General features: G+C 61.3%; 5 protein-coding genes across 17 annotated transcripts; 1 reads left to right on the top strand and 4 right to left on the bottom strand.

Moving 5' to 3' along the window:
- On the bottom strand, positions 1-4,936 carry LMF2 (lipase maturation factor 2). Of its 2 annotated transcripts, XM_082420775.1 has the most exons (14): positions 4,770-4,936; positions 3,905-4,158; positions 3,723-3,751; positions 3,367-3,581; positions 3,113-3,291; positions 2,508-2,640; positions 2,209-2,343; positions 2,035-2,140; positions 1,865-1,961; positions 1,600-1,782; positions 1,295-1,463; positions 995-1,106; positions 827-923; positions 1-746 (listed from the first exon to the last, which is right to left on the bottom strand). In XM_082420775.1, the coding sequence occupies exons 1-14, from the start codon at positions 4,861-4,863 to the stop codon at positions 456-458; spliced, it is 2,094 nt and encodes a 697-aa protein (XP_082276901.1). In that variant the 5' UTR covers positions 4,864-4,936; the 3' UTR covers positions 1-455. The 2 variants fall into 2 exon arrangements, with proteins under 2 accessions (XP_082276901.1, XP_082276902.1); XM_082420776.1 differs by lacking the exon at positions 827-923.
- Positions 4,937-5,058: 122 nt separating this feature from the next.
- On the top strand, positions 5,059-15,401 carry NCAPH2 (non-SMC condensin II complex subunit H2). 5 transcript variants are annotated; one of them, XM_082421644.1, is made up of 20 exons: positions 5,059-5,287; positions 8,561-8,662; positions 10,968-11,023; positions 11,106-11,190; positions 11,267-11,335; positions 11,435-11,514; positions 11,596-11,729; positions 11,815-11,898; positions 12,346-12,476; positions 13,194-13,265; positions 13,464-13,530; positions 13,673-13,780; positions 13,880-13,933; positions 14,066-14,136; positions 14,216-14,309; positions 14,399-14,467; positions 14,565-14,620; positions 14,699-14,800; positions 14,895-15,044; positions 15,111-15,401. In XM_082421644.1, exons 1-20 carry the CDS (start codon positions 5,180-5,182, stop codon positions 15,249-15,251), a joined length of 1,833 nt encoding a protein of 610 aa, XP_082277770.1. In that variant the 5' UTR covers positions 5,059-5,179; the 3' UTR covers positions 15,252-15,401. The 5 variants fall into 5 exon arrangements, with proteins under 5 accessions (XP_082277770.1, XP_082277769.1, XP_082277768.1 ...); XM_082421643.1 differs by having other exon boundaries at positions 14,396-14,467; XM_082421642.1 differs by having other exon boundaries at positions 14,381-14,467.
- Positions 15,402-15,521: 120 nt separating this feature from the next.
- Positions 15,522-17,879, bottom strand: SCO2 (synthesis of cytochrome C oxidase 2). Of its 2 annotated transcripts, none has more exons than XM_082421658.1 (2): positions 17,004-17,879; positions 15,522-16,361 (listed from the first exon to the last, which is right to left on the bottom strand). In XM_082421658.1, the coding sequence occupies exon 2, from the start codon at positions 16,347-16,349 to the stop codon at positions 15,549-15,551; it is 801 nt and encodes a 266-aa protein (XP_082277784.1). In that variant the 5' UTR covers positions 16,350-16,361; positions 17,004-17,879; the 3' UTR covers positions 15,522-15,548. The 2 variants fall into 2 exon arrangements, with proteins under 2 accessions (XP_082277784.1, XP_082277785.1); XM_082421659.1 differs by having other exon boundaries at positions 17,155-17,785.
- LOC309641570 (uncharacterized protein) lies at positions 17,193-20,408 on the bottom strand (the record flags this gene model as incomplete). Its single annotated transcript, XM_082421662.1, has 3 exons — positions 19,960-20,408; positions 17,893-18,029; positions 17,193-17,317 (listed from the first exon to the last, which is right to left on the bottom strand). The coding sequence occupies exons 1-3, from the start codon at positions 20,121-20,123 to the stop codon at positions 17,193-17,195; spliced, it is 426 nt and encodes a 141-aa protein (XP_082277788.1). The 5' UTR covers positions 20,124-20,408.
- Positions 20,409-20,956: 548 nt separating this feature from the next.
- CIMAP1B (ciliary microtubule associated protein 1B) lies at positions 20,957-22,971 on the bottom strand. 7 transcript variants are annotated; one of them, XM_082421653.1, is made up of 6 exons: positions 22,334-22,971; positions 22,043-22,246; positions 21,673-21,777; positions 21,471-21,587; positions 21,198-21,374; positions 20,957-21,091 (listed from the first exon to the last, which is right to left on the bottom strand). In XM_082421653.1, the coding sequence occupies exons 1-6, from the start codon at positions 22,440-22,442 to the stop codon at positions 21,015-21,017; spliced, it is 789 nt and encodes a 262-aa protein (XP_082277779.1). In that variant the 5' UTR covers positions 22,443-22,971; the 3' UTR covers positions 20,957-21,014. The 7 variants fall into 7 exon arrangements, with proteins under 7 accessions (XP_082277779.1, XP_082277778.1, XP_082277777.1 ...); XM_082421652.1 differs by having other exon boundaries at positions 21,466-21,587; positions 22,334-22,970; XM_082421651.1 differs by having other exon boundaries at positions 21,234-21,374; positions 21,466-21,587; positions 22,043-22,474; positions 22,858-22,970.
- Positions 22,972-23,222: the final 251 nt, after the last annotated feature.

Genomic DNA, 23,222 nt, shown 5'->3' with positions numbered 1-23,222 from the left:
TCAAGCATGAACTGCCTTTATTCGTTCACGGATCCGAATGACAGGACAGGCTGCTGTGGAGATGACCTCAGGGCCGTCTTTCCTCCTCTCCCACAGCAGGTCAGCCTCATCCCTTTCTGTGCAGGAGCTCGTGTCAGGGGCATCAAGCTTGGACCCCTACGGTGGGAGCAAAAGGGAAGGACCTCCCACAGCCCTGATTACAATGTCCTGGGAAGGACCCTGGGCCAAGTCACACACGGGCCTCCTGGGCCATCCATCAAGCCAGAGAATGCCCTGGGACGGGACGTGGTTAGCGTGGGTAGACGAGTGGGCCCTCGAAGCAAAAGGGCAGCACCCCAACCTGAGTCTGCGTGGCAGCTGGCTAAGGCACGGTGGCTGGGCCACGTCCTGCTGCAGAAGGCCAGAGACAAGCCGGGACCCTGGCCCTCTCCAGACGTGTGGCTGACAGAATGGGGTTACTTTTTCCGCCGAGGGGTCTGGGAACCGCTGCTTACGTCGGGGGCTGGGGAAGCTTGTTTGCTGGCAGCCACCGAGTCCTCCGGGGGGGCTGGCCTGTGCTTCTCCTCCTTGGCCCGAGGGGAGGACTGGGGGCCCAGAAGGGCCTGCATGAGCCTAATGGCCACCACGGTCCCGAGGAGCCCCCAGAGCAGGGCAGGGGCCTCCAGGGGAGACAGCTGTCTCCGCATCCAGCGGAGCGCCTGAGCCAGGGTGCTGCTGGAGCTGCGGGGCCGGGGCGGGCTCTTGTCCTGGAGGGGGTCGGGGGGACGTGGAGTAAGGCCTGGGCCCACCCCTGCCGCCCACCCCAGGCTGGCTGACGCCTTCCCACCTGAAGGCCAAACTGCCCGAGCAGCATGTCCAGCGTCGGGTCCCCCAAGGACACGGACGGGAAAAATTCCTCCACCCACTGGCGTCGCCACCACTGGCTGCAACGGCACGGGGCACTCAGGCGGCGCCAGCGCACAGGCCCCGCACCCCACCCGGCGCCCGGCCTTACCCCTGCTCCCCGGGCTTCGAGAAGCGGTACTTGTAGCGCTGGGCCCGCACGTAAGTGGGCGGCTGCTTGTGGAAGGGGTACCTGGGCGCGTGGTTCTGGATGAGGCGGATCACTGCGAGGGGCGGGGAGCTAGCTCAGCTCCCGGCAGCTCCCTCAGCCTGGGCCCTCCCCGCGGCCCCGCCCCCACAGCCCCCCAACCCCGCCCCTCCCCGTGACCCCTCCAGCAGCCCCGCCCCCGCAGGTCCCGCAGACCTCCCTATAGGCTCCGCCCCACGGCCCCGCCCCTCGGCCCAGCCTCACCAGGCTCTTTGCCCTGCAGCAGGCGGAGGACCAGGCTTGTGAACCAGGGACTGTGCGTGTGCGGGCCCAGGGCCGCGAACCACATCTGCCAATCGAGGCGCGGCTGGTGGGGCGCCACGATGGGGGGCGCCCGGCTCACGTTACCGGGCTTGTACATGAACTCGATTTCCTGCCAGGCAGAGTTAGGTTTAGCATTGCCAGCAGGACCTGGTTCCCGGCTCTTCCCCCCAACCCCACGCCTGTGGGCTCCCCAGCCCCGTGGAGCCCGCCACGCGCCCCAGACAGGGGCCCCAGGGAGCTCTCACCGTCCAGTGGTGCCCGTCATAGCTGCCCTCGAGCACCACCTCGGGCCGTCCACCCAGACCAGTCATCCGACGGAAGAGGCCGTAGGAGTGGGCCAGCTGCAGGTGCTCCACGGTGCCAAACAGGCGGTGGGCCCCAGTCCAGAGGCGCCCATGGGTCGAGGGCTCCATGTAGGAGTATGGCACCTAGACACAGGTAGGCAGAGGCTCAGCAATGACCTTCCAGCCCTCTCCCGACCCCCTACCCCGGCCGCAAGGGACTACTCACCAGGCTGATCGTGAACAAAGCCACCGTGGCCGTGCCAAAGACGGACAGCTGGACTGCAGCACAGAACTTCTGCAGCCACCCTCGCACTTGGGTCCACCTGGCGGGCAGGGGACCGAAATGCAGTCAGGCCTGCTCTGCACAGCCCTACCCCACCCCCTCTGACTATGTACCTCCAGAGGGCGGTCAGCAGTTCCCAGGCAAGGGAGGCAGCCCCCAGCCACATGGTGGGGAGGGTGACCATCTTCAGCCACTGGGAGAACTGGTGGAAGGTGAAGGCTGTGGAAGGAAGGGCGTGTGAGGAGGGATGGCCCAGCCTCTGCCCTGAGCCCCCAGCTGGCACTCACTGGTTTTGGAGTGAACGCTGTGCTGTTCCCAATCCACTTCCAGGCCAAAGCAGTACACCACGCCAAAGGCCAGCAGCCCGTAGACGGCCAGTTCCAGCAGCAGGGCCAGCAGGGCCAGCAGGGCCTTGGGCCAGGCTGCAGGGCAAGACAGTCATGCGTCGGCTGGGAACAGGGCTGGAGGGTCTACGGCCAGGGCGCTGGGGTGGAGCTAGAGCAGGGTCACGTGGGGGGTGCTGGCAACACTCTGGCGGGCAGCGGGGGTGAGGACGGCTGTCTGTCCGGGACAGGCTGACACTCACAGGAGGGCGTCTTCTTGCGGCGGCTGTTGCCAGCCAGGTGTGCGTCATCCAGGAGGGCAGTGGTGAGCACCAGGGTGAGCAGGTTGAAGAAGTTATAATTGCCAGTGATGATAATCAGGACTTGCAGCAAGACCTGGCAAGGGTCTGGACTCAGCGCTTGCAGGGGCCGCCCCCTTCCTGCGCCCTTCAGAGCCCACTTCCAGACCCCTCTGCACCATCCCTCCCCGCCCCACCTAGATCTCTCCTGCAGGCCCCTGTGCCCCCCTCATCACCGCATGCAGGCCTCTGTTTTCCCACTCCACCTGTCCTCCCCCTTGGCTCACACCTTCCACAGCTCCCCACCACCACCTGGAGAAAACCCAAGCTCGGCACGCCTCATGCGGCCCTTCCCCACCTGCCCCTGCTGACCCAAGATGGACATCCTCCAGCGAGGCTGCAGCCCTGCCCCACAGGCACACCTTCAACGTCAGGCTGACTCGCTCCTCTGCCCATGAGGCCTTTCTGACTGCTGGCAGCAGACACCCCATCCCCAGTGGGACCCTCTGGGCAGTGCAGAGGAAGGCCACGTCCTGCCTGTCTTCCTGATGGCTAAGGACCCCACCCACCTGGGAGTAGAAGGCAGCCAAGCGCAGGCGGCGAACAGGAGCGAAGAACAGAGGGGGCACTGCAATCTCGATGAGGAAGGTGGCCACCACGCTGAGCTTGTGCAGCCAGACGGGCAGATGGTGGGCAAACCAGGAGGCGGGCGTGGGCAAGCACTGAGTCTCGAAGTGGTAGGTGAGGGCTGCAGGTGACAGGCGGATGGTCAGGGCTGGGCAGAGTCCCCCAAGACTGCCCCACGTCCAGGCAGAGACCTCACCGGTGAGCCCCCACCACGCGGGGCAACGGCTGGTCAGCTTGACCACACCCGAGGCAAACATGAGGCGAAACAGCAGCCAGCGCACGAGCCAGAAGGGGAGGTCTTCGTGGGGCAAGACCCCTGCCAGCCTGCCCTGGGCGTGCTTGTGGCGCGGGGACAGCCTCAGAGGGGCCACCAACAAGGCCAGGAAGCCAGTCTCCAGCAGCAGGGAATCCCTGTGGGGAGAAAAAATAGCACAAAGGGCCTCCTCCCCATCAAGGCTGCTCCCCTAAGGGGGTCCTCCCGGGAGAGACAAACACAGCCCACCCCATCCACCCACCCAGCCTCCTGCAGCCCCACACCCAAAAATCACTCACCACTGGAAATAAAGAAACACCTGGCCCACCTGCAGGGAGAAGGGCTGTCAGGGAACAGGGGGTGTGTGTCTGCAAAGGCAGACAAGGCAGAGGCAGGGGTGGGGTGGAGAGCGCATGGGCCTGGAGTGAGCTGGAGATAAGGGTCCCAGTGGTGCAGGGGGCAGCAGGCAGCCCTCACTTGCCTGGTAGGCAGACAGGTAGGCGGCCCACAGCAGCAGGTAGACAAGGAAGTGGCGCAGCTGGTGCAGCAGCAGGGCTCCCAGGGCCAGCAGGGTGCCCAGCAGGCTCAGCAGCTCCAGGCCCTGTGCTGTGTCCAACCCCAGTAGCGGCGTCTCCCACAGCAGCGTTGGGGTCTCCCACAGCTGCGGCCAGCGTCCCTTTCCCTGCGGCCGCAGCGTCCTCCGTGCAGGCAGGATGCCCTCAGGGCCGTACAGGCCTGTGAGAGGGCACGTCAGGGCCAGGCACTGGACACTGCCCTCCAAGGCTTGACTCCTCCCGCCAGTCAGGGCCTTCAGACCCGCCTCCCCAGGTCAAGCCCTGCAGACCCCCACCCCCACCCCCGCCAATCTAGGTCAGGACCTGCTGATTCTGCCCGTTCACAGGTCAAGTCCTGCAGACCCTCCAGACCCTCCCACCCAGGTCAGGCCCCAGGCCTACCCGACTCCCCCAGGTCAGGATCTTCCACCCGGCAGGGCCCTGTTCCCCCTTCCTCCACGCCAGAGCGTGTTCTCTTACCTGCCCACCAGGTCTGGGCCCACCCCCCTCAGGGCTCTGCCCCCCGCCCCAGGTCAGAACCCAGAACCCAGAACCCTACTGAAAAGGGACCCTTGCACGCCTTCCCACTGCCCACACCCCCGCGGCCCGCAGGACACAAACCGCAGCCCCCTACCCCATGCATCAAGGCCTGGCCCTCACTCCCGCCCCCAGACAGCGGAGTGTCGGGTGGGGAGATGAGGGGTCACAGGGTGCGGGTTGGGGGGGGGGTCCCGGTCACATGGCGCGGGTTGGGGGGGGGGGTCCCGCCCTCGGCGCCCTCGGCGCCCTCACCCGGGATCTGCGTGTAGAGGGAAGCGAAGGCGAACATGAAGACGGCGGCCACGCCCTGGAGAAAGAGCTGCCGCGGGAGCCGGGAGCCAGCCATATCCGCTACGCTGCTGCGGGCTGGACTGGATACCAGGGTCCGGTCCTCCCCGCCCCTCCCCGCCGGCAGCAGCTGCAAGCCTCGCCCCACGCAGCCGCAGGCCTCGTCCCCACGCATGCCCCGCCTCCGGCGCGTCCTGAGACCCTTCCGGTGCGATTCCTCAGCTTTACGTCAGAGATGTGCGCGCGTCGCTGCGCGCTACGTATTTTCCTGGGCGGGAACAGTAAAATGGCGCCAGAACTAGCGGCGGGCTGAGCACACTGGGCCACTCGAAGCCGGCCCTGCGGTCCCCGGGCCGACCCGGCCCCTCCCGGACATGGAGGACGTGGAGGCGCGCTTCGCTCACCTCCTGCAGCCCATCCGCGACCTCACCAAGAACTGGGAGGTGGATGTGGCGGCCCAGCTGGGCGAATATCTTGAGGAGGTGAGGGCGGCCCCCGGGGAGTGGCGCGGGGCAGGGGCTGCCGGGGGCCCCGCCGCCTCCTGCTGTGTGTCCGTCTGGCGCTCTGATCGCACTTGTCCTCAGGCTCGTTTCTTTTATCCCAGCCCCGTCTCTGCCCCTCGAAATCATCCTTTATTAGATTAGCCTGGAGTTGTCCTTACAGCTCCTGTAACTGCCCGTTAGTGAGCCTTGAAATCGATTTAGTGAGTGGCGACCAGCATTTTTCTCTAATAGAGTAGATTACGATTTGTGTGCATGTGTGGGTGTGTGAGAGGTCTGGATCACGATGTAAGAGGGATATCTGATGTTAGATTTTCAAACCAGTTTCAAGCTACTGCCATGTTCCATCTCGTCAGCATTTAACCTTTTTCCCGTATTTGACAGCTGTGTCTAGACGTCGTTAAGGAGCTGTCCGCTCCGTTTCTGCACTTCACTTTCACTCCTCAGCCCGCTTGGACTGCTCTTGCCTTGATCAATAATGATATCCCTCTTACCAAATCCAGGGGTCACCAGAAGTGTCGTCTTATTCAACTCAGCAGCGTTTGGTGGGTTGACCACGTCCTCTTTTTTGAAACAGGTTTTGGTGTTCTGATTTTCTTCCGATTTCGTTACCTACTTTTTCTCTCCTATCCAGTCTCAGTGTTGAGCTCCTCAGGGTGTGGCCTGAGCCATCTTTTTACGCATTTCCCCTAAGCCATTTAATTTATTTCCATGATTTTAAGTATCACTTGTATGAGAACAACTCCTAGGTTTATTTATCTATTCCCCCCCCCTCGATTTATATTTCCATTCCAGGTCTTTTTTCGGAATCTGTTTTGTGTATCCAGCTGCTCATCTTGACATTCCACTTAGATTTCACACAGGCAACTCAGGTTTAATATATTATAAAGGGGAGCTCTTTGTTTTCCTGCTCAAATCCCAGCCTTCCTGATCGTGGTATATGGCACTACTGTTCAACCAAGGTGAACGCTAAGAGCTATTGAAACCCCACACTCCACACCAGTTCACCCGTGAATTCTCCCATGCCACCAGAATTTCACTTCAGTTCATCTATTTTCCATTTTCTCTGATCCAGGCCACAATTTGGCTCCCATTCATGCTAAAACCTTCCTTCCTGGCCTCCCTACTGTTGCTTTTGGCCCCATCCAATTCATGCTCCGCCCAGCAGCAAGTGTGATGCTTAAAAATTAAAATCAGGCTGCAGCACTGCCCTGCCTGAAACCCCTCAGTGGCTTTCCATTGCTCCCAGAAGAAAATCCACATTTCCTTCTCTGAACCTGGCCCTGCCCACTGTCTTAGCCTTGTGACAGGCTCTTCTCCACCTGTTCTTTTGAACCTGTCAGTCAACAACACCCAATTTCATTCTTCGCTGAGAGTCTTTATATATTTTCTGCACTCAATGGCAAAAATTCTTTGCCTAGTTCTTTTTATGACTAATTCTTTCTCATCCTGTATCTCTCAGTTGAAATATCAGCTGATCACCATGTCTAAAATAGTTCTCTGTCATAGTACCTTCTGTATTTTAGAATGTTCATCGTAAGCTATTCTCTAACTTGTTTATGGTCTGTTTCCACCCTAGAATGTAAATTCTGTGAGGGCAGGGACTATGTTCATGCTCTCTCCCCTTTGCTTAATAGAATGCCTGACACATAGTAGGTGCAGAACAAATGTTTGTGAAATGGACACTTGATCTGGCAATTGACCTCTGCTTAGACATAGAGTCTCCTGAGAACATTCAGAGAGCTATGCTAGGTGGGGCTGCTGTGGATTCAGGCTTCCACATTGAGCAGGGTGCTTGTGGATGCCTGGTAAACCTACTTGCTTGGTCAGCTCCCCTCCTGCTTCATGTGTCTGCTTTTCCAAACCTTCTCTGCCCCCTGAAGTTCTGATTTCTCTGCCTCTAGTTTTGTCTTTCTCCTCCTTTCATTTTCCACATAGCTACCAGAACATTCTTTTTTTTTTTTGAAACACATTTTATGTTGCTGTCCTCTTCACACACTTCCTCTGTCTTTCAGGAATTAGCAGAAGTGGTGCCATGGTGGCTCCTCTCAGACTCTCCCCCTTTGTTGTGCCACCGTAGTACCTAACATCTCGCCTTATTCCCCAGCACACCCTCTGCTTTGGACATGTTTGCGTAGTACTCATCTTCCTAAATCGTTGAAACCTGTGTCTGCTAACTGCCTTTGCGTGGGTGCCTTTGCTCTTCCTAAAATGCCGTTCCCTTCATCTGTCTGGGGAGCATCGGTCTGTCTTCAGGCGTAGCTCCGTTGTCCCCCCTTGTTCATCAGACGTGTATTGAACGCCGGTGCCGGGCGCTGAGCTGAAGGCTGGAATTGCCCTAGTGTGGCTCACGGTCTGCTGGGGGAGGAGAGACTCAGTGTGACAAGACCACCCTATCGGTGGCGAGGCCCGAGGCACGTCCTAGGGAGACTGCTGGAGAGGTCAGTCTGAGCGCGCTGGGGCTGGACGTTCCAGGCAGATGGAGAGCAAAGGCAAAGGGCTTGAAAACCACGTGGAGGCTTCAGAGTACTGTTCCCTGAGGCGCCGGGTTGTGGGGAAGATCCTGAGTTAAGTATGGAGATAGAGTCTGGGGACTTCGGATGTCTTGGTGGACATACCTAGTGGGCAGCTATAAACACAGTTCTGCAGCTTAGGAGAGAGAGCTGGTCTAGGTGGGCTTGGGGACTGTTGGCATATGGTTGGTGGACACAGATTTAAGGGGTGGTAGGAATTGGGGCTCATGAGGGGCTGCGGGGTTGGTGGTTGCGGAGGAAGGAGGAGGATGTACCTGGAAGTGTTTCCTGACTTTCCTGCTCCAAGGATTGAGACCCCAGCGTTTTGTCTCTGTCTCCCCCACCCCTGAGGGTCCTCAGCCCTTCTCTCGGGGTGGGGGTCTTCCTGCTGGAGTCTGGCTGAGTCGGCCCCGACTAGGATGGGGGAGGTGTGCGCACCTCCGGAGAGGAGGTGGTGTGCAGCTCTGGCCGTCTGTGGATGACCCACTCTAGGGCCTCCCTGTGCCAAAACACTAGGCCTCAGAGGCTACAGGAAGTAGCGAAAATCACAAAGACCTGTCTCTTGCCTCTAAAGAATTGCACAACCGGTGAGCCCTAAGCAGAGCCAGAGCTGTCATTCTGAGGGGCTGCTTGTGGTGATGGGTACTTTGGGCCAGTGGCACTGGGAGAAGCTGGGGGGGCGGGTGGGCTGCCGGCGAGAAGGGTGCATAGACTTCCCACTGCCCTGCGTTGTGTCTCGCAGCTGGACCAGATCTGCATTTCTTTTGACGAAGGCAAAACCACGATGAACTTCGCTGAGGCAGCACTGCTGGTCCAGGGCTCCGCGTGCGTCTACAGTAAGAAGGTGGGCCCCTCCGGCTGCTGGTCTCGGTGTTGCAGTGTCTCGTGGGGCCGAGGTCTGCTGTCCTGCCGGGGCCGGGGGCAGGCTCACCAGCGCCTCCCACCTCCTCCCCCAATTCCTCGCCACCTTTTAACACCGAAGAACAAACTTGGATTTGATCATTGCGGGGTTGGGACTTCCCTGGCGGTCCTGTGGTTAGGACTCCGCGCTTCCCGGGGGGATGGGTTTGATTCCTGGTTGGGGAACTAAGATCCCACATACCGTGCAATGCGGCCGAAAAAAAAAAAGAAGAAGAAAAAGAAAGAAAGACATTTTATTGTAAAGGGAAGGAAAGAGATTGGGCAAATACTAAATCGGTGGCTCTCAACCCAGGCTACACTCCAGTTAATCACCAGTGCCTCGCCCTAACCCAGACTGATTAAATCAAGATCCCCGGGTGGTGGGGCGGAGGGGCAGGCAGGTCGCAGGATTTTCTGAACTACCCTCTGACAACCAGGATTGAAAACCACGGAGCTGGGGTGGCCAGCCGGGTGCGGGGAGGGGAAAGGGGAGCTGGGAGAGGAAAATGGATGAAACAAAGAACCAGAAGAAAAAAGAAAAGACGACTCATCTCAGGAGACTGCAGGGAGAAACACTGATGCAGAGAAGGTGGGCCCAACAGTTTGCAGAGTTCACACCTAAGGCCAGCCCCAATTTTCACAATGGAGCGTATAAGTCAGCTACTAGAATCAGCTACTGGACAGGAAATTTGGAGAGTGAGGTTTGGCGAAAGTTCAAAATATTTGCTGAGGGGAATGCAAAATAAAAGATTAATTGAAAGCATGGGTAGTCTAATGAAGATTAAACGCTGGAAATTCTTCTCTAGCAGCAGTAGCTGTCCCCTAGTGGAGGAGCATGGAAACGTGGACCACAGCACTGATCCCAAATTGGTGGTTTAGTGGGAGGGGGGAAAATAAAAAGTGCACCGGAGGTTAAGGGTTCAGAAGAAGTGTGTTGAGGAGCTCAGTAACGGGGTCCCAACCAGACAGAGGAGGGGGAGTAACCTACGTGCAGGGTAACTGGCGCAGGGTACCGTGGACCTACCTCTGGGCACTGTAAGTTATTAAGATGGTCTGAGATTTCATTGGTTTTTGTCCTAGATGATCCAATTAAATTGGATTCTTTTGCCCTGCATTTGTCCTAAGAAGGAATATCTGCAACTAACTTTGAAAGCACAAACCCTAAGGTGAACCGATAGACAAATATGTAGACGGGTAGATATGTGATAAAGCAGGTGTAGCAAAATGTTAGCACGAAGTCCGGAAGGTGTGAGGGGAGCGTTGGCTGTAGTCAGTGCTGTCCAGCTGGACCTTCCGAGCTGATGGGAACGTTCTGTGATCTGTGCTGTCCAATACGTGTGGCTCCTGAGCCGTTGAAATGTGGCAGGCGTGACTGAGGCATCTTGCGTTTTATTAACTTTTAATTACATTTAAATTGATAGCGCCACCTGTGGCTCACCGCTGCTGTATTAGATGGTGCAGCACTGGATTTCTACATCCCTGGTGCGAGTCCTGGACCCACTACTGATTGAGGTTACTTTGATTCTCTGAGTCTCAGTTTATCTCGTATACAATGAGAATAGTGATGGCACCTAATTCAGACAGAGTAAATGAGACGAAGCATGAAGCACAGTCCTGTGTATGTGACAAACACTAAGAAAGTTAACGTTTCTTATTCCTGGTGAGTGGGATCCATGCGGTCAGGGGCCACCATCTGTTCTGCTCACCGCTGTCTTCTACCGGGCGCTGTCACCCCAGAGGAAATGGCCCAGGGGCAGCACGTGTATGCACCCTCCTGCTGGGTGCTTTGTGGTGTCTGGAAGATCCCAACCCTCACCTTAACGGTGGGGCCCCACAGGTTGTGGCTGGAGCTGTGACGGGCTGGCAGAGACCCCCAGGTGCTCCTGCAGGTTGGGCCCTGGTTGGAGCAGCAGGGACGCGGGCTGCAGGCAGGCTGGTGTGCCAGCAGTGAAGGCAGACAGGGCTGCGTGGGGCACAGGGCGGGGTGCCACCGTGTGGAGGTGGCCACACCTGCTGCGGCATGGTGTAAGGGCGCAGGAGGAGGAGTGGGAGCTTCGGCTGTTAGGTAATTCTGGGGAAACATACTGGTTTGATTGGACAAGTATTTTTGGCAGCCACATTGGCAGGAATTGTGCTGGGGGTTTTGGAGAGGACATCTGGGCTTCTCCGTGTACTCGGACGACTAGTTCGAAAGGCTCTGGGGAGGGCCCCTCCCTTCTGCATCCTCACTGCCCGCTTCTGGTTGCCAGGTGGAATATCTCTACTCGCTGGTCTACCAGGCTCTTGATTTCATCTCTGGCAAGAAGTGAGTACTGGAGGTGGGGCCTGCATGCAGCTCGGGAGGCCCCATGGCCTCCTGTGATGCCCTTGCACTGATTCTCTCTCAGGCGGGCCAAGCAGCTCTCCTGTGAGCGGGAAGACGGGCCCATTGGGGATGCCGGCTCCAGGGCCCCCCAGGAAGTGGAGTATGAGGTGAGGTTTCCTGGGTGCCCGGCATTGCCCCCTGTGCTTGCCAGGCAACCCTCCTGAGCTCTCCATTCCCCCGCAGTTCCTGTCGTTGGATGACCTCTCTGATTCCCGTGCTAACGTGGATCTGAGGAGTGACCAGGCCCCCAGTGTGAGTGCCCCTCTCCTGCGTTTAGCTGATGGGGGTGTTGGAAGGTGGTGTCATGCCACGTGGGTTCTCATGGTTCACCCACTCTTGGCCTCTGTTCAGGAGACCCTCATCGTCCCCCTCCTGCCCATGGCCCTGGTAGCCCCTGATGAGACGGAGAAGAATAGTAACCCCCTATACAGGTGCGGGCCCGAGCCTGGTGGGTGGAGGGTGGGGTGTGCTGGGGAAGGGTCACTGTAGCACCTGTGTTTTTGCCAGCACAGCTGTCGGGGGGAGGTCCTGGCCAGCCGGAAGGATTTTAGGATGAATACGTGCACCCCCCACCCCAGAGGAGCCTTCATGTTGGAGCCGGTGGGCATGTCCCCCATGGGGGCACTGCTGCCGAGGAACCAGAAGGGTGAGGGCTCGGATGTTGGTGGGAAGGAAGGGGCCTTCTGCGGGGGAAGCGGGGCTGACCCCGTTCAATCCCCTGTCTTTCCCAGAGGCCGGGAGGGCTGAGGAGCAGCCAATGGAAGTCTCTGCGTGCCGGAGTCCCGTCCCGGCGCTCAGCATCTCCCAGGAGCCAGGTGAGAACCGAGCGGCCAGGTGGAGCCGCAGGGTGGGCGGGGGATGGGGCCCTGCACTCAGCCACCCCAGCCTGCCCACCGCTGTACAGCCTGTGGAGGGGTGAGGCGTGGGGAGCAGGCCTCTGTGCTGTCTTGGTTCAGTGACCACCCCCTGACCATTCTGGGGCTCTGAGGTTTGGGCCCACCCCCTCCTCTCTGGGCAGACAGAGGTGGCAGCATTTCAAGAGAAAAATTACTAAGAAATAAAATGAACCAAACAGAGCAGCAGTATGACGAGAGTGTAAAATGCCCTGCCGCATCCTCTGGTTCTAACAAACGGAGCTGAGAGAGGAATGGCCTCTCAGGTTCTCCTTGGGTCGGCCCCTCATCCCGGAGGGGCAGCCCCCCCTTCTGCTGTCTGGTCTTCAGGCTCCTTGGGGCTGACTGGTCTCTTCCTTCCCTGCCCAGGCACCACTCCAGAAGGCCCAGTGCCCGGAGGTGGGGGTGAGGAAGAGGATACAGAGGGGGCAGCAGAGCCCCCCGAGGCCTCAGCCCCTGAGGTCCCGATGGAGCCGCAGGAGCCCAGGAGCCCAGAGCAGGTGGGACCCACCATCAGGCCTGCAAAGCTCTAGCCCTCAGCCCTGGCGGGGACAGTCTCGCTTACACAGGGAAAGCAGTCCCCTGGTCTCTGCCCCCTCTCTGGTCCTTGCACACCAGGGCAGTGGGTGCGACCCCAGCCAGCCCTAGACCTGGCCCTGCACCCTGCCCTTTTGGGCAGCAGCTTTCACGTCTCTCCCCTCTCCGAGCAGAGCAGCTGCTGCTCTCAGACAGGGGCGGCTGGTGCTCAATGTTACTACCCAGAATGGCAGCTGGTCTCCAGAGCTGACTCTCCCAAGGCCAGGCTGGCACGAGTGGACAGGCGGCCTCCCTCATCCCCGAGGGTCAGCTCTATGATCCAGCCTAGAGCTAAGAAATCTTTTTTTATAAGAAAAAATCCTGACACATATAGGAAAAAATATTAACATCTGTCAATTTTGCCTGGTAGATAACATTGACATCACATCGTTCTATTATTTTTTCTCTGTTTTTTAAAGAAGAAAAAGTACCCCGTGACCACTAGTTTACTGATTTGTATGTTCTCCTAAAGTTTTTCCTAGAACTTTTGTTTTACTTTTTAGTCATTAAACTATTTGAACTTCCTGCCCCCAGAGAAGGTCCCTGCAGGATTCTTGGTGTCTGGCCCCAGAGCAGGGCTGCTGGGGTGCCTGGAGCCTTGGGTGGAGGAGGAGAGGGGAACCCTCGGCGTTTCTTTGCAGAGTGCGGCCCAGCCCGGGAGGTGTGCACTACGGGAGCGAAGGGAGGCCCTGGAGCCTGCGTCCCGGCTGAAGGTGAGGGGTGGTGGGGCCTGGACCCCCAGCAGGGAGGGTATGCTTGAGGCCCCTCTGCAGTGGCTGTCTTTTGAGCAATCTTCCCCAGAACTGGACCTCTCTCCTGCAGCCCCAGGGCACCTCCCTCCCTATGTCTCTCGACTGGGGGGAGGGTGCATGTCCTCCACTCTCCTGTGTCTGCTTGTGCTCTGTGCTCAGGAGATCCCAGACCCCTGGCAGGGCCTGGACCCCTTCGACTCCCTGGACTCTAAGCCCTTCAGGAAAGGTAACTGGGGGAGGGGCACTGCCCCTGGGCGTCCAGGGCGGGGCTCACCCGGCTTGAGTGGAGGCTGGGGCTCCAGGGCCCGTGGGCACGGTGATCTGCCCTGGGCCATGGTTGTGCTCCGAGACCGTCTGTTTGCCCCCAGGTAGGCCCTACTCCGTGCCCCCGTGTGTGGAGGAGGCTCCAGGACAGAAGCGTAAGAGGAAGGCTGCTGTCAAGCTGCAGGACTTCCACCAGTGGTACCTGGCTGCCTGTGCGTGGGCCTGGGCGCTGGGCCAGGGCCCGGGGGCCCGGGGGCCCGGCTGTGGCTGTGGGACTTGGCTTGGCGCCTGCTGACCCAGTCCTCTTGCAGATGCTGACCACGCTGACAGCAGGAGGCCCCGGCGAAAGGGCCCTTCCTTTGCAGGTGAGGCCGGGGCCTTGTGGGCTCTTCTGAGGGATGATGGCACCATGCTCTGCCACCTCCCCTCAGCCTGGGTGGACTCGGGTGGCCCTGGGAAGGATGAGGGAGCCCTTCTCACAAGGCTTTCGTGTGCAGACATGGAGGTGCTGTACTGGAGGCACGTGAGGGAGCAGCTGGAGACCCTCCGGAAGCTGCAGAGGAGGGAGGCAAGTACCGGCCACCACCTGGACCCCACTCGGCCCCTGGTGGGAGAGGCAGTGCCCCTCAGATGCTCTCTTTGCGCAGGCGGCCGAGCGGTGGCGGCCGAGGGCTCAGGAGGAACCGTGGCCTGCGGAGGAGGAGCGGCTGGAGGACTCCCTGGAGGGCGTGGGAGCGGCAGGTGGGCGCCTACGGGGGGCAGGCCGGGTCGGGGCTCAGCGCTGGCTGTGGGCTAACCTGCTTTCTACTCAGGCCCTCCCCTCCCAGCAGGTGACTTTCTAGAGCCCGAGGAGTACGCAGAGCCTGAGGGGGCCGAGCCTGGGGAAGACGCAGACCTGGGTAGGTCTGGGAGCGGGCTGCTGGCCAGGGGACCCTGAGGGGAGGAAGGAGAAGGTGAGGCTCACGGCCGCAGCACCTCACGGCTGCCCTTTTCCAGAAGCGGAAGCCATGCCGGCGTCCCTAAGCTACGAGGAGCTGGTCCGGAGGAACGTGGTAGGCCCAGGTCAGAGTGGGTGGGGGAGCCGGGCGGTGGGCCCCGCACAGAGGCGATAGCCCCTGCTCCTCCCCCAGGAGCTCTTCATCGCCACCTCGCAGAAGTTCGTCCAGGAGACAGAGCTGAGCCAGCGCGTCAGGGACTGGGAGGACGTCATCCAGCCCCTGCTCCAGGAGCAGGTGAGGTGGGCCGGGCCAGGGCCTCTGGTGGAGGGCTGGGGCCTGCCGCTGCCTGCCTTGGGCCAGCCCCAGGACCTGCCCCTCCCCCTTGCAGGAGCAGCATGTGCCCTTTGACATCCACACTTACGGGGACCAGGTAGTCTCAAGGTTCAGCCAACTCAACCAGTGGTGTCCCTTTGCGGAGCTGGTGGCTGGCCAGCCTGCCTTTGAGGTGTGTCGTTCCATGCTGGCCTCCCTGCAGCTGGTGAGTGGGCCTGGGAGCCTGGGAGGGAAGCGGTCCCTGGTCTCTGCTGACCATCTGTCTCTACAGGCTAACGACTACACAGTGGAGATCACCCAGCAGCCTGGGCTAGAGGCGGCGGTGGATACCATGTCCCTGAGACTGCTCACGTACCAGCGGGCCCACAAGCGCTTCCAGACCTATGCTGCCCCCTCCATGGTCCAGCCCTGAGTGGGGAGCACTGAGACCGGGGTTGGGCCCTGGAGCCCTGTCCCCCGCAGGTGCTGGGCATGCATCTGCTCACTCCACTCTGCTTCCTGGCTCGCCCAGCCCAATAAAGTGTTGCCATCCCGCCAATCCCTTTAAAAAACCTTAACAAAACTGTTCCGTGTGGAGGAAAGGGCTGTCCATCCTCTGCACCCCAGGAAGCAACCACGTCTCCAGCCCCTTTCCTGCCGTGGCCTCCAGGGGCTGCTGGTATAGATCTCAGGCACACACAGCTCCACCACATCCTTTTAATGACCCAGCTCAGTGCAGGACGCTGCGGAAGGCAGCCATGTGGCGCCGCACGCTGTCTGCGACCTGCTCGGCCGACCTGGCCCTGCCGTAGTAGTCTGTGAAGAGGCCGTCAGGGCTGAGCAGGTAGATGGCGATGGAATGGTCCACGATGTAATCCTGGTCCTCGTCCTTGGGGCCGGCGCTGTAGTACACGCGGTAGCTGCGGCTCACCTGGGCAACCTGCTCAGCAGAGCCGGTCAGGCCCAGCAGCCTGGGGTGGAAGTCCTGCACATAGCGGGCCATGGCCGCCACGTCATCCCGCTCGGGGTCCACGGTAATGAAGATGGGCTGCACGGGGGGCAGGGCAGGCTCCGCCTCCAGCTGCCGGACCACCTGCACCAGCTTCTCCAGTTCCTCGGGGCAGATGTCCGGGCAGTGAGTGAAGCCGAAGTACATCAGCACCCACTTGCCCCGGAAATCGGCTTTGCAGCGAGCCTGGCCCCGGTGATCCAGCAGGCTGAAGTCACCCTGGCCCACGGCAGCCTGGCGCAGGGCCTCTGTCCGTCGTCGCTGCTGCCGCTGCTCCTTCTCGGCCCTCATGGCCAGCCAGACCCCGCCCAGCCCAGCCCCAATCAAGGCTGTGATCAGCAACCTAGTTCGTAGCCCAGGGCCCTGGGGCTGGTCCTGCCTTCCCGTCTCTGCAGGGCCCTGCTTTGATAGGAGCCGGTACCTCACGTGCTGGGCCTCTCCTCCTGGAGTCCTAGGGAGGGCTGGAGGCTTGAGCTGAAAGAGCCTGTGCCAAGCCTTGGGTGCCTGAGCCAGCAACAGCATGGCCTAACGCTCCTGGAAAAGAGCAAGGGTGTCAGGAGCCAGAAGGTGCCTCGGCCTCCCGGGTCATACCCCATCATTCTGGAGACGCTTGCTGCCATCTGAAGGACCAGCCTTACACAGGCTCTGCTATCAGCAGCTGCTCACCTGGGATCAGAACTGCTTCACCTCTGAAACCTCAAACTCCAGCTTAGGTGTCATCAAGCGTCCACCCCTGTCCCTCCTATCCTTTAGCCTGAGAGTCTCAGTCTATCGCATCCCACCCGGACCGTGCCCCCGGTCCTGTGCCTGCAGCTCTAACCAACCCAGCCCTCGCCTGCACCTGAGCGTCTGAGCTGACCAAGAGCATTCCAAGCGCATGCCTCGCCCGGATTCCTGAGCATATTTATCTCTTTGCAATAAACTCCCATTTCTTGAAAGGAGGTAGGTGAGTCTCTGGCTGCAACCTCCCCAAGACTGACTCCTCCGGCCCTTTTGCAGCCTCTCCCCTCTGAGGCCGCTTCAACCGTGGTGCTTTGGCCCCCAGCCCCGCGGAAATCCTGTGCCACCCGCACCGCAGCCTGCAGCGCCTCCCCACCCCCCCCCACCCCGAGCCCCTCGCATGTAGAACCTTCCGGCCGGCAGTCACCCTGGAAGAGAAACAAGGTTTCCACTTGCCTCGAGCCCACTCTCTTCGCAGCCGGGTACCCGACAGCAGCTCTGAGCTCGTGGCCCACGCCCTGCTGTTGCTTCGGTGTCCTCTGTGCCTTTCTCAGGGCCTTCTGGAGGTTTGCTAGGCGGAGGTCTTAGGACCCCGCCCCCGCCTCACCTGTTCAGCTGCTGCTGGGAGGACCCTCTGGAAGACTCCTAAACGTCCGGCCTCCGCCCCGTCCGACGGTTCCTGGGCTGGACGACCTTGGATACGTCCCTTACCCTGTTCACACCAGCTTTCTCCTTTACAAACTGTGTTCTAAGCGGTGCACGAGATGGACCTGCAAACGGAGGCAGCCTGCGAACGTTTCCAGGGCCCCTCTACGGGAGGCCCCTTTCCTCCGGGAGCCCCGTTCAGGGCGCCCTCCCGGAACGCGCCTCGCGGGCCGGTCTTCCAGGCCCCCGGCGCGCCGGGGTCGGTGCCAGGAGTCTGGGGACGCGACCTGGGAAGCTGCGGAAGCCATCCACCTCGCCCCACGCCAGCACGCATGCGTCAACGGCGCCGCGCTCGCGCAGACTAGCATGGAGCTGGCCGGCGCTGGGCCGTGCGCGTGCGCCGAAGGTGGCGGGTCCGCCAGAGGTCACGTGTTGGAGGCGGGGCTTCCCTGCGGTCCCGCCCCCCGCGGCGGCGGCTCCTTGTTCGGCGCTGTCCCTAGTTGCCGGGCCTAATCGCCCTCTCGCTTACGGCCCCGGCGCACCAGGCACCCGCATAGCTGCGCGCCTCTCGGGCTTCGTTGCTGCGTGTCGGCCTGCGCGCGCGGTGGGGCGGGGAGTGAGGAGCCGGGCTCAGGAGGGGAGGGGGGTCTCTGGGCGTAGGGCTGAGCCAGAGCGGGTGCCCCTTTCCCTGTCCCCTCACCGAGCCTGGTGATGGGTGACCGGGTCCGCAGGCCCGGCGGCCCCAGGCCGTCCAAGCACAGCAGCGCTTCCTCCACTCCAAGGCGTGGCCTACGGCGGGGTTGTCCCTGGCTGTCAGAGCGGCTGCCCCATGCCAACCTGCGGAGACACGGTTCAGTGTGGACCCTCCCCGCGTCTCGCGTGCAGTCAAACTCCAGCCCCTGATGCACCCTTGGTTGCCAGTTCCCCTGGAGTGAGGGGGCGGGGGAGACGTGAAGCGTCAGTGTGCCTGACTTCAGCGGTGGGGGTCAGGAAGACCTTGCACCGGGTCTGGGCGGGAGGGCCGTGAGGGTTTCCCCAGACCCGAGGCCAGGTCAGCCTTGCTCGGATAAGGTCACTGGGTGGGAGTTGAAGAAGTGGGGGGGGGGGGACTGCCAGCGGTGAGGCCCGTCCCGGCAGAGGCAGGGTGAGACAGGGCTCACCTTGAGGACCAAGGCTGCTGGAGTTATGAACGGGAGGTTGGGGCCACATAAGGAGATCCACGCCAACAGACATGCCATAGCCACATGGGGACCCCTACGGAGAGGCCACACAGGCTCCAGGCGCTCCGGGGCCTGTGCCTGGCTGGGGAGGACTGTGGCCTCTCTGAACTTCCTGCCTACCATCAGAGCAGACAGGCTGTCCACTGCCTTCTTACTGAGGATGAAGGCTGTGTGGGGGAGGCTAAGGTGATGGAGATCCTGCAGCTTCCTCTGAGATGCGGGGGATGCTGAGTCTCGGGTCAGTCATGAGGGGTCAGGGACCCTGAGCATGGAAGGTCAAGTCCCCTATGTGCTGGGATGACAGGTGCATCAGTCAGGTCACCTTCTTGAGTGGGTGGTCACGCATCCTGTGATGTGGGACACTGACCCTGGGTTTGGGTCAGATCACCTGTGGTTGTGTGTGTTCATAGGTCAGGGGTCTTCAACATGCAGGAGGTGGACCCTGGAGTCTGGGGTCAGGTCACACGTGATAAGTGGCAGGCTGTCGACAGTGGCCGTCACATCTCTTGCTTCATGCAGGATTCCGTCTGCAGGAACAAGCTTCCTGCTCTGACCCACAATACAGCAGCCCACTTGCCCTGGCAGCCCTTGCATCTGGCCAACCTCCCCTGCATCAGGACTCCCAGTGACCCTCAGTGGCCTCTGATCAGTGATCGCATCACTGACCCTGACCAAGGACTCATCAGCAACCTTGACAAATATCCAAAATAATGACCAGTGATGTGAACAATTCCGATAAGTCCTCACTAATGACCCATCAAAGATATGGATCAATGTCCTATGGCCCATTAATGATTGATCAGAGGCCCATCAGTTATTTTGACCAAGTCCATATTAATGACTCCAATCAAATTTCCATTGATGATCTTGACCAAAGCCCAATGACCCAAGAATAACTGATCAGTATCCTCCCTAGTGATCCTTCAGAGATTCTGGCCAATGTTTCTATCAATAACCCAGATCAATGACCAATCAGTGGCCCGCCTATACATGCTCTGGGTGACAGTGAATCCATGAATAGACTCCAGTTTACCCAAGGTGCCCCCCCACGTGCCCCAGACCACGTCTGCTGACTATTGGTACATGCTAGGCAAGGATGCTGTTCACCTGCACAGTCACCTCCCCACCCCCACATTTTTCCTCACCTTCCTTGGTTAGGACTCAGCTGGAGTTAAGTATTTACTGAGCAGTGTAGTGGGTGTCCAGCTGGAGAGGGAATGGAAAATAAATTGTCCTGGTTTGGGATGGGGGGTGTCAGTGGGGGGAGGAGGCTGGTACCTATTGCTGGGGGTACAAGTCTGGGGGATGGACGGAGAGCAGTACACAGCTCTTCCCTTGGGAACCGAAGGGGAAGGGGCAGCTGGATGATTTGGTCCTGTTATTGGGGGCTGACGGGAAGGGAGATCTAAGTTCTGTCCTGGGGGTGAGAAGCCTGGGCCCTGCCTCTGGGGGCTCTGTCTGGGTCAGGCGTGAGGTTAGGAGCTGCCTGTGGCTGCTGGCCTTTTTGAGGTCAGAGGTTCTGGTCTGGAGAGGAGGTGTCTTCTAACCTTGCAGCCACAGGCAGCCAGGGCAGGTGCCAGGACTCTGCCTCAGGGCATGTTTGTCCCCAAGCTATTGGCACCAGGCTTCTGGCCCACTCCAGCTGCTGCCCAGACTTGGCCAGGGCCGCGGTCTCCTCCAGATTCATGCTTCGCCAGATGGCCAAGAGCATGGCCCCTAGGCACGGGTAAGGTGGTGTAGACAGCACAAAGGGGGCGTTCCCACAGCAATGGGTTATCCTCAGTGTCAGTGACAGTGGTGGGGCGCTGTGGCGTCCCTGGGGGCAGGCAGTCTCTGGGCCTGACCTCTGGGTCGGGGTCAGGGGCAGCCAGCCGTCCTCACGCACGGATGTGTGCGCCCTGCGCGTCCGGTCCAGCACAGCGCGCACGAAGCCTCTGATGTACCCTTGCTTCAGGCGGATCAGCCCCGGCAGCTGCTTGGGCTCTGGCTCCCGCCCCGGGAGAGATCAGCAGGTGCGACAGGGGTAGGTGGGGCCGCCACGACTCCGGGCTGCGACACACATCTGGAACCTGTCGCCGCCCTGTGTCCGTGTCACTGAGGCCAAGTGCCCTTGTCCCGACCCCGTTCTCGCTTCTCTCCCGTGTCCGCCCCTCAGTCCCGTGTCTGTGTCGCCCGTGTGCATGTCTCCGTGTCTGGCTCTCACGTCTCGGTCTCACAGCTTGATCCGGGGCCGTACCTGTCCTGCACAGCGGCGCTCGCCGGTCCTCTTCGGATCCCAACCGGCTTCCGTCCCGTCTCGCGGGAGGCCACAGGGTGGGAACAGTGGGACTGCGCGCCTGGCCCGAGCCGCGGAGGGGCGGGGCCTCCCGACAGGCGGGGTTTTAGGCCAATCGCCGCCTCGGAGGGGCAGGACGACCCGGCTCACTTCTGTCCTGGCCAATCACGAGGGCCTGCGGGAGCTCGCGAAGTCCGGGACTTCGCGGGCCCGCCCACCTGCCCGTTTTGCCCGCCCGCCTCGCCGCAAGCACAGAGAGGCCGACAGGCTGCTGGCTCCAGAGGTTTTAAGAAACATTCGTGGGGCCGCGCCCGCCCGGCTGGTCAGTCATCCACGTCGATCACCATCGGGGCCAGGTAGTCCGAGTGCCGGATCCCGAAGCTCCAGCCGCGAGGCTTCCGGTGCTGCGGACCCAGGAGACGTCGCTGGCCTGGCGCTGCCGGCCGGCGCAGGGCTCCCGGGTCCCAACCTCGCACCTCAGACCCTCGATCCCGACCCGGACCCCTTTACCCCGCCTCTGACCCTTGACGCAGAACTGCAGAGCACCTGGTCCACGTTGTAGGCTGCAGGCCCGGGATTCAGGCTGTTGCCTTGGGGGAGCGAAGTCCGCGCCAGCATCGAGAACTGGGGGGCCCGGGGCTTGTAGATCCCAGGGCTCACCACAGGGTAGGCGCAGGGCCCGGGGGTCTGCGGGAGGGCGGGAGGGGCGCTGTGTCCGGCTTCCAGGCCCGTCGACCGCTGACCCCTCGCCGCGCGGTGCGGGCAGCCCCTTCCCCACCTTACTGAGGTCCTCGCAGAAGCTGCCCACCGCGCTGCGGCCGCAGATGGAGTAAATCGGGGCCGAAACTTTACCGACGACGCGCGGGCCCAGGAGCGAGGGCACAGTGTAGGTCCCGGGGCCTGGGGGAGCCAGCGAGGGTGGGTCTTTGAGGACCGGCCGGTCTCCCCTCCGCAGCCAGTACAGGGTGGGCCTTCCTGGGCTCACCTGGGGTCTGCGACTCCGCACGGAGGCCCCAGTTTCGGGGAGCGATGGTGTGCCGAGGCGCGCTGGGGTACGCCGCGTTCCCCGCTCGCTCCGGGAAGTACCTGCCTGCGGGGCGGACCGGGGTGTGGGCCGGAACTGCACTGGGGACCTGATGGGTGCCCGGGCTGGAGTCCAGGGATTAGGGGGAATTCGAGCCACGATTTGTCAAAGCCCGGTGAGGCTTGGAGCTCTTTTGAGATCCGGAGATGGGGGAACCGAATTTGGAGTGTTAGGGTGCCCGAGGGGGACTCGGGCTCAGTGGGGGGGTTCCCGAGTGGGCGTCCCTGGAGGCGGCTCGGCGTTGGGGAGGCCGGGGTCCCAGGGTCCTGACCCGGTCCAGGAGTGAGGAAGGGCGCTGCGTGGCGCGGGCGGCCGAAGATGGAGTAGGCGGGGGCGCCGTCGCGGCCGCGCACGGTCATGCGAGCGGGCACCAGGTGACCTGGCCCGGGGCCGCGCGAAGTCTGCTGCGTGGGGCGGCGTGCGCCGAAGGTGAAGGCGGGCGCGCGGGGCCGTGACGGGTCGTGCAGGATGTAACCTGCGGGGCGCCCCAGCATCACCAGAGTTAGGGTTAGGGTTAGGGTTAGCCCCTGCCTGCCTCCCTCCCCCGGCCCGCCGCTGGTACCGGTGCTGGCTGGCAGCTTGTACTTGGGCCCCGGGCCACTGTAGAGCGCTGCGATGGGGCCGCGGGGCCGGTGCGGCCGCCACGGGCCGACCCAGACTTCCGAGCCCATGGTACGGTGGGAGCTCTTTCTGCCGGCAACACCTGCGGACACAAGGTGGCGGCCCCGGCCCCTCCACCCTGACTCGCGGGACCGCACTCCCTATCCCCTCCAGACGGGCGGGACTCCGGGGCGGGGCCCGCGCCTATCCCAAGTACCAAGGAAACAAACGGTAGCTTTTCCGGCTCCAGAGGGGCGCGGGGCAGGGACAGAGCTTCGAGGCCGTCTCTCGTCCCCCACCCCCATAATGAGTTCAGTGGAGGTGTATGTGCGCGCTCCTAGTTTGGACTCAACACTGCGGGAGAGGAATTCCCCGGGGTTCTGGAGAACTGGGATATTTTAGGGACATTGGGGGAGGATACCGGGGCGAGGGAGCGGCGTGGGGGACCTGGTGCCGGAGGGGGGCCCCCGAAGTTGATGCACTGACCTGCTCCTGTGTCTCCTGGCTGGGAAGGCAGGGTGGGGTGTCTGGATTCCTGCCCCTACCCGGCCCAGCTCCCAGACCCCATTGTGTCCAGGTCGCGCCTCCAGGCAACCAGACGGACCGTCCCACCTGGCTCCGCCCCTCCCCTCCCCCCGCCTCTCCCCTCCCCCCGCCTCTCCTCCTTGGAGTCCATGGCTATGGCAGGCGTCCTGCAGGCTGTGCCACAGACCAGAACTCTGCCCTCACCCTTCCCCAGGCTTCAATACACCCATTCCAGAAATGGACAGATATGCAGACAAAAAACAAGTGCGAGAAAAGAGAAATCAAGCTTGATTTAATTGTTATGTGTAGGGAGAGAACTTTGCATC

Source organism: Balaenoptera physalus (assembly GCF_965194825.1).
Source record: "Balaenoptera physalus genome assembly, chromosome: 13".
NCBI lineage: Eukaryota > Metazoa > Chordata > Mammalia > Artiodactyla > Balaenopteridae > Balaenoptera > Balaenoptera physalus.
The sequence above is the reverse complement of the archived record's forward strand: the minus strand, read 5'-3'. Positions and strand labels throughout refer to the sequence as shown.

Bases quoted from the DNA above. Each gene is read 5' to 3' on its own strand.
- LMF2 (XM_082420775.1), bottom strand. From the start codon at position 4,863: ATGGCTGGCTCCCGGCTCCCGCGGCAGCTCTTTCTCCAGGGCGTGGCC. The intron at 2,641-3,112 runs GTGGGTGGGGTC...GACCCTTGCCAG, and splicing joins TGGCTGCCTTCTACTCCCAG to GTCTTGCTGCAAGTCCTGAT. The intron at 2,141-2,208 runs GTGAGTGCCAGC...TTCCTTCCACAG, and splicing joins CAGCGTTCACTCCAAAACCA to CCTTCACCTTCCACCAGTTC.
- NCAPH2 (XM_082421642.1), top strand. From the start codon at position 5,180: ATGGAGGACGTGGAGGCGCGCTTCGCTCACCTCCTGCAGCCCATCCGC. The intron at 8,663-10,967 runs GTGGGCCCCTCC...TCTGGTTGCCAG, and splicing joins CGTGCGTCTACAGTAAGAAG to GTGGAATATCTCTACTCGCT. The intron at 12,477-13,193 runs GTGGGACCCACC...GTTTCTTTGCAG, and splicing joins AGCCCAGGAGCCCAGAGCAG to AGTGCGGCCCAGCCCGGGAG.
- SCO2 (XM_082421658.1), bottom strand. From the start codon at position 16,349: ATGCTGTTGCTGGCTCAGGCACCCAAGGCTTGGCACAGGCTCTTTCAG.
- CIMAP1B (XM_082421651.1), bottom strand. From the start codon at position 22,442: ATGGGCTCGGAAGTCTGGGTCGGCCCGTGGCGGCCGCACCGGCCCCGC. The intron at 21,778-22,042 runs GTCAGGACCCTG...TCCGCCCCGCAG, and splicing joins CTTCCTCACTCCTGGACCGG to GCAGGTACTTCCCGGAGCGA. The intron at 21,375-21,465 runs GTGGGGAAGGGG...GCCCTCCCGCAG, and splicing joins TCTGCGAGGACCTCAGTAAG to ACCCCCGGGCCCTGCGCCTA.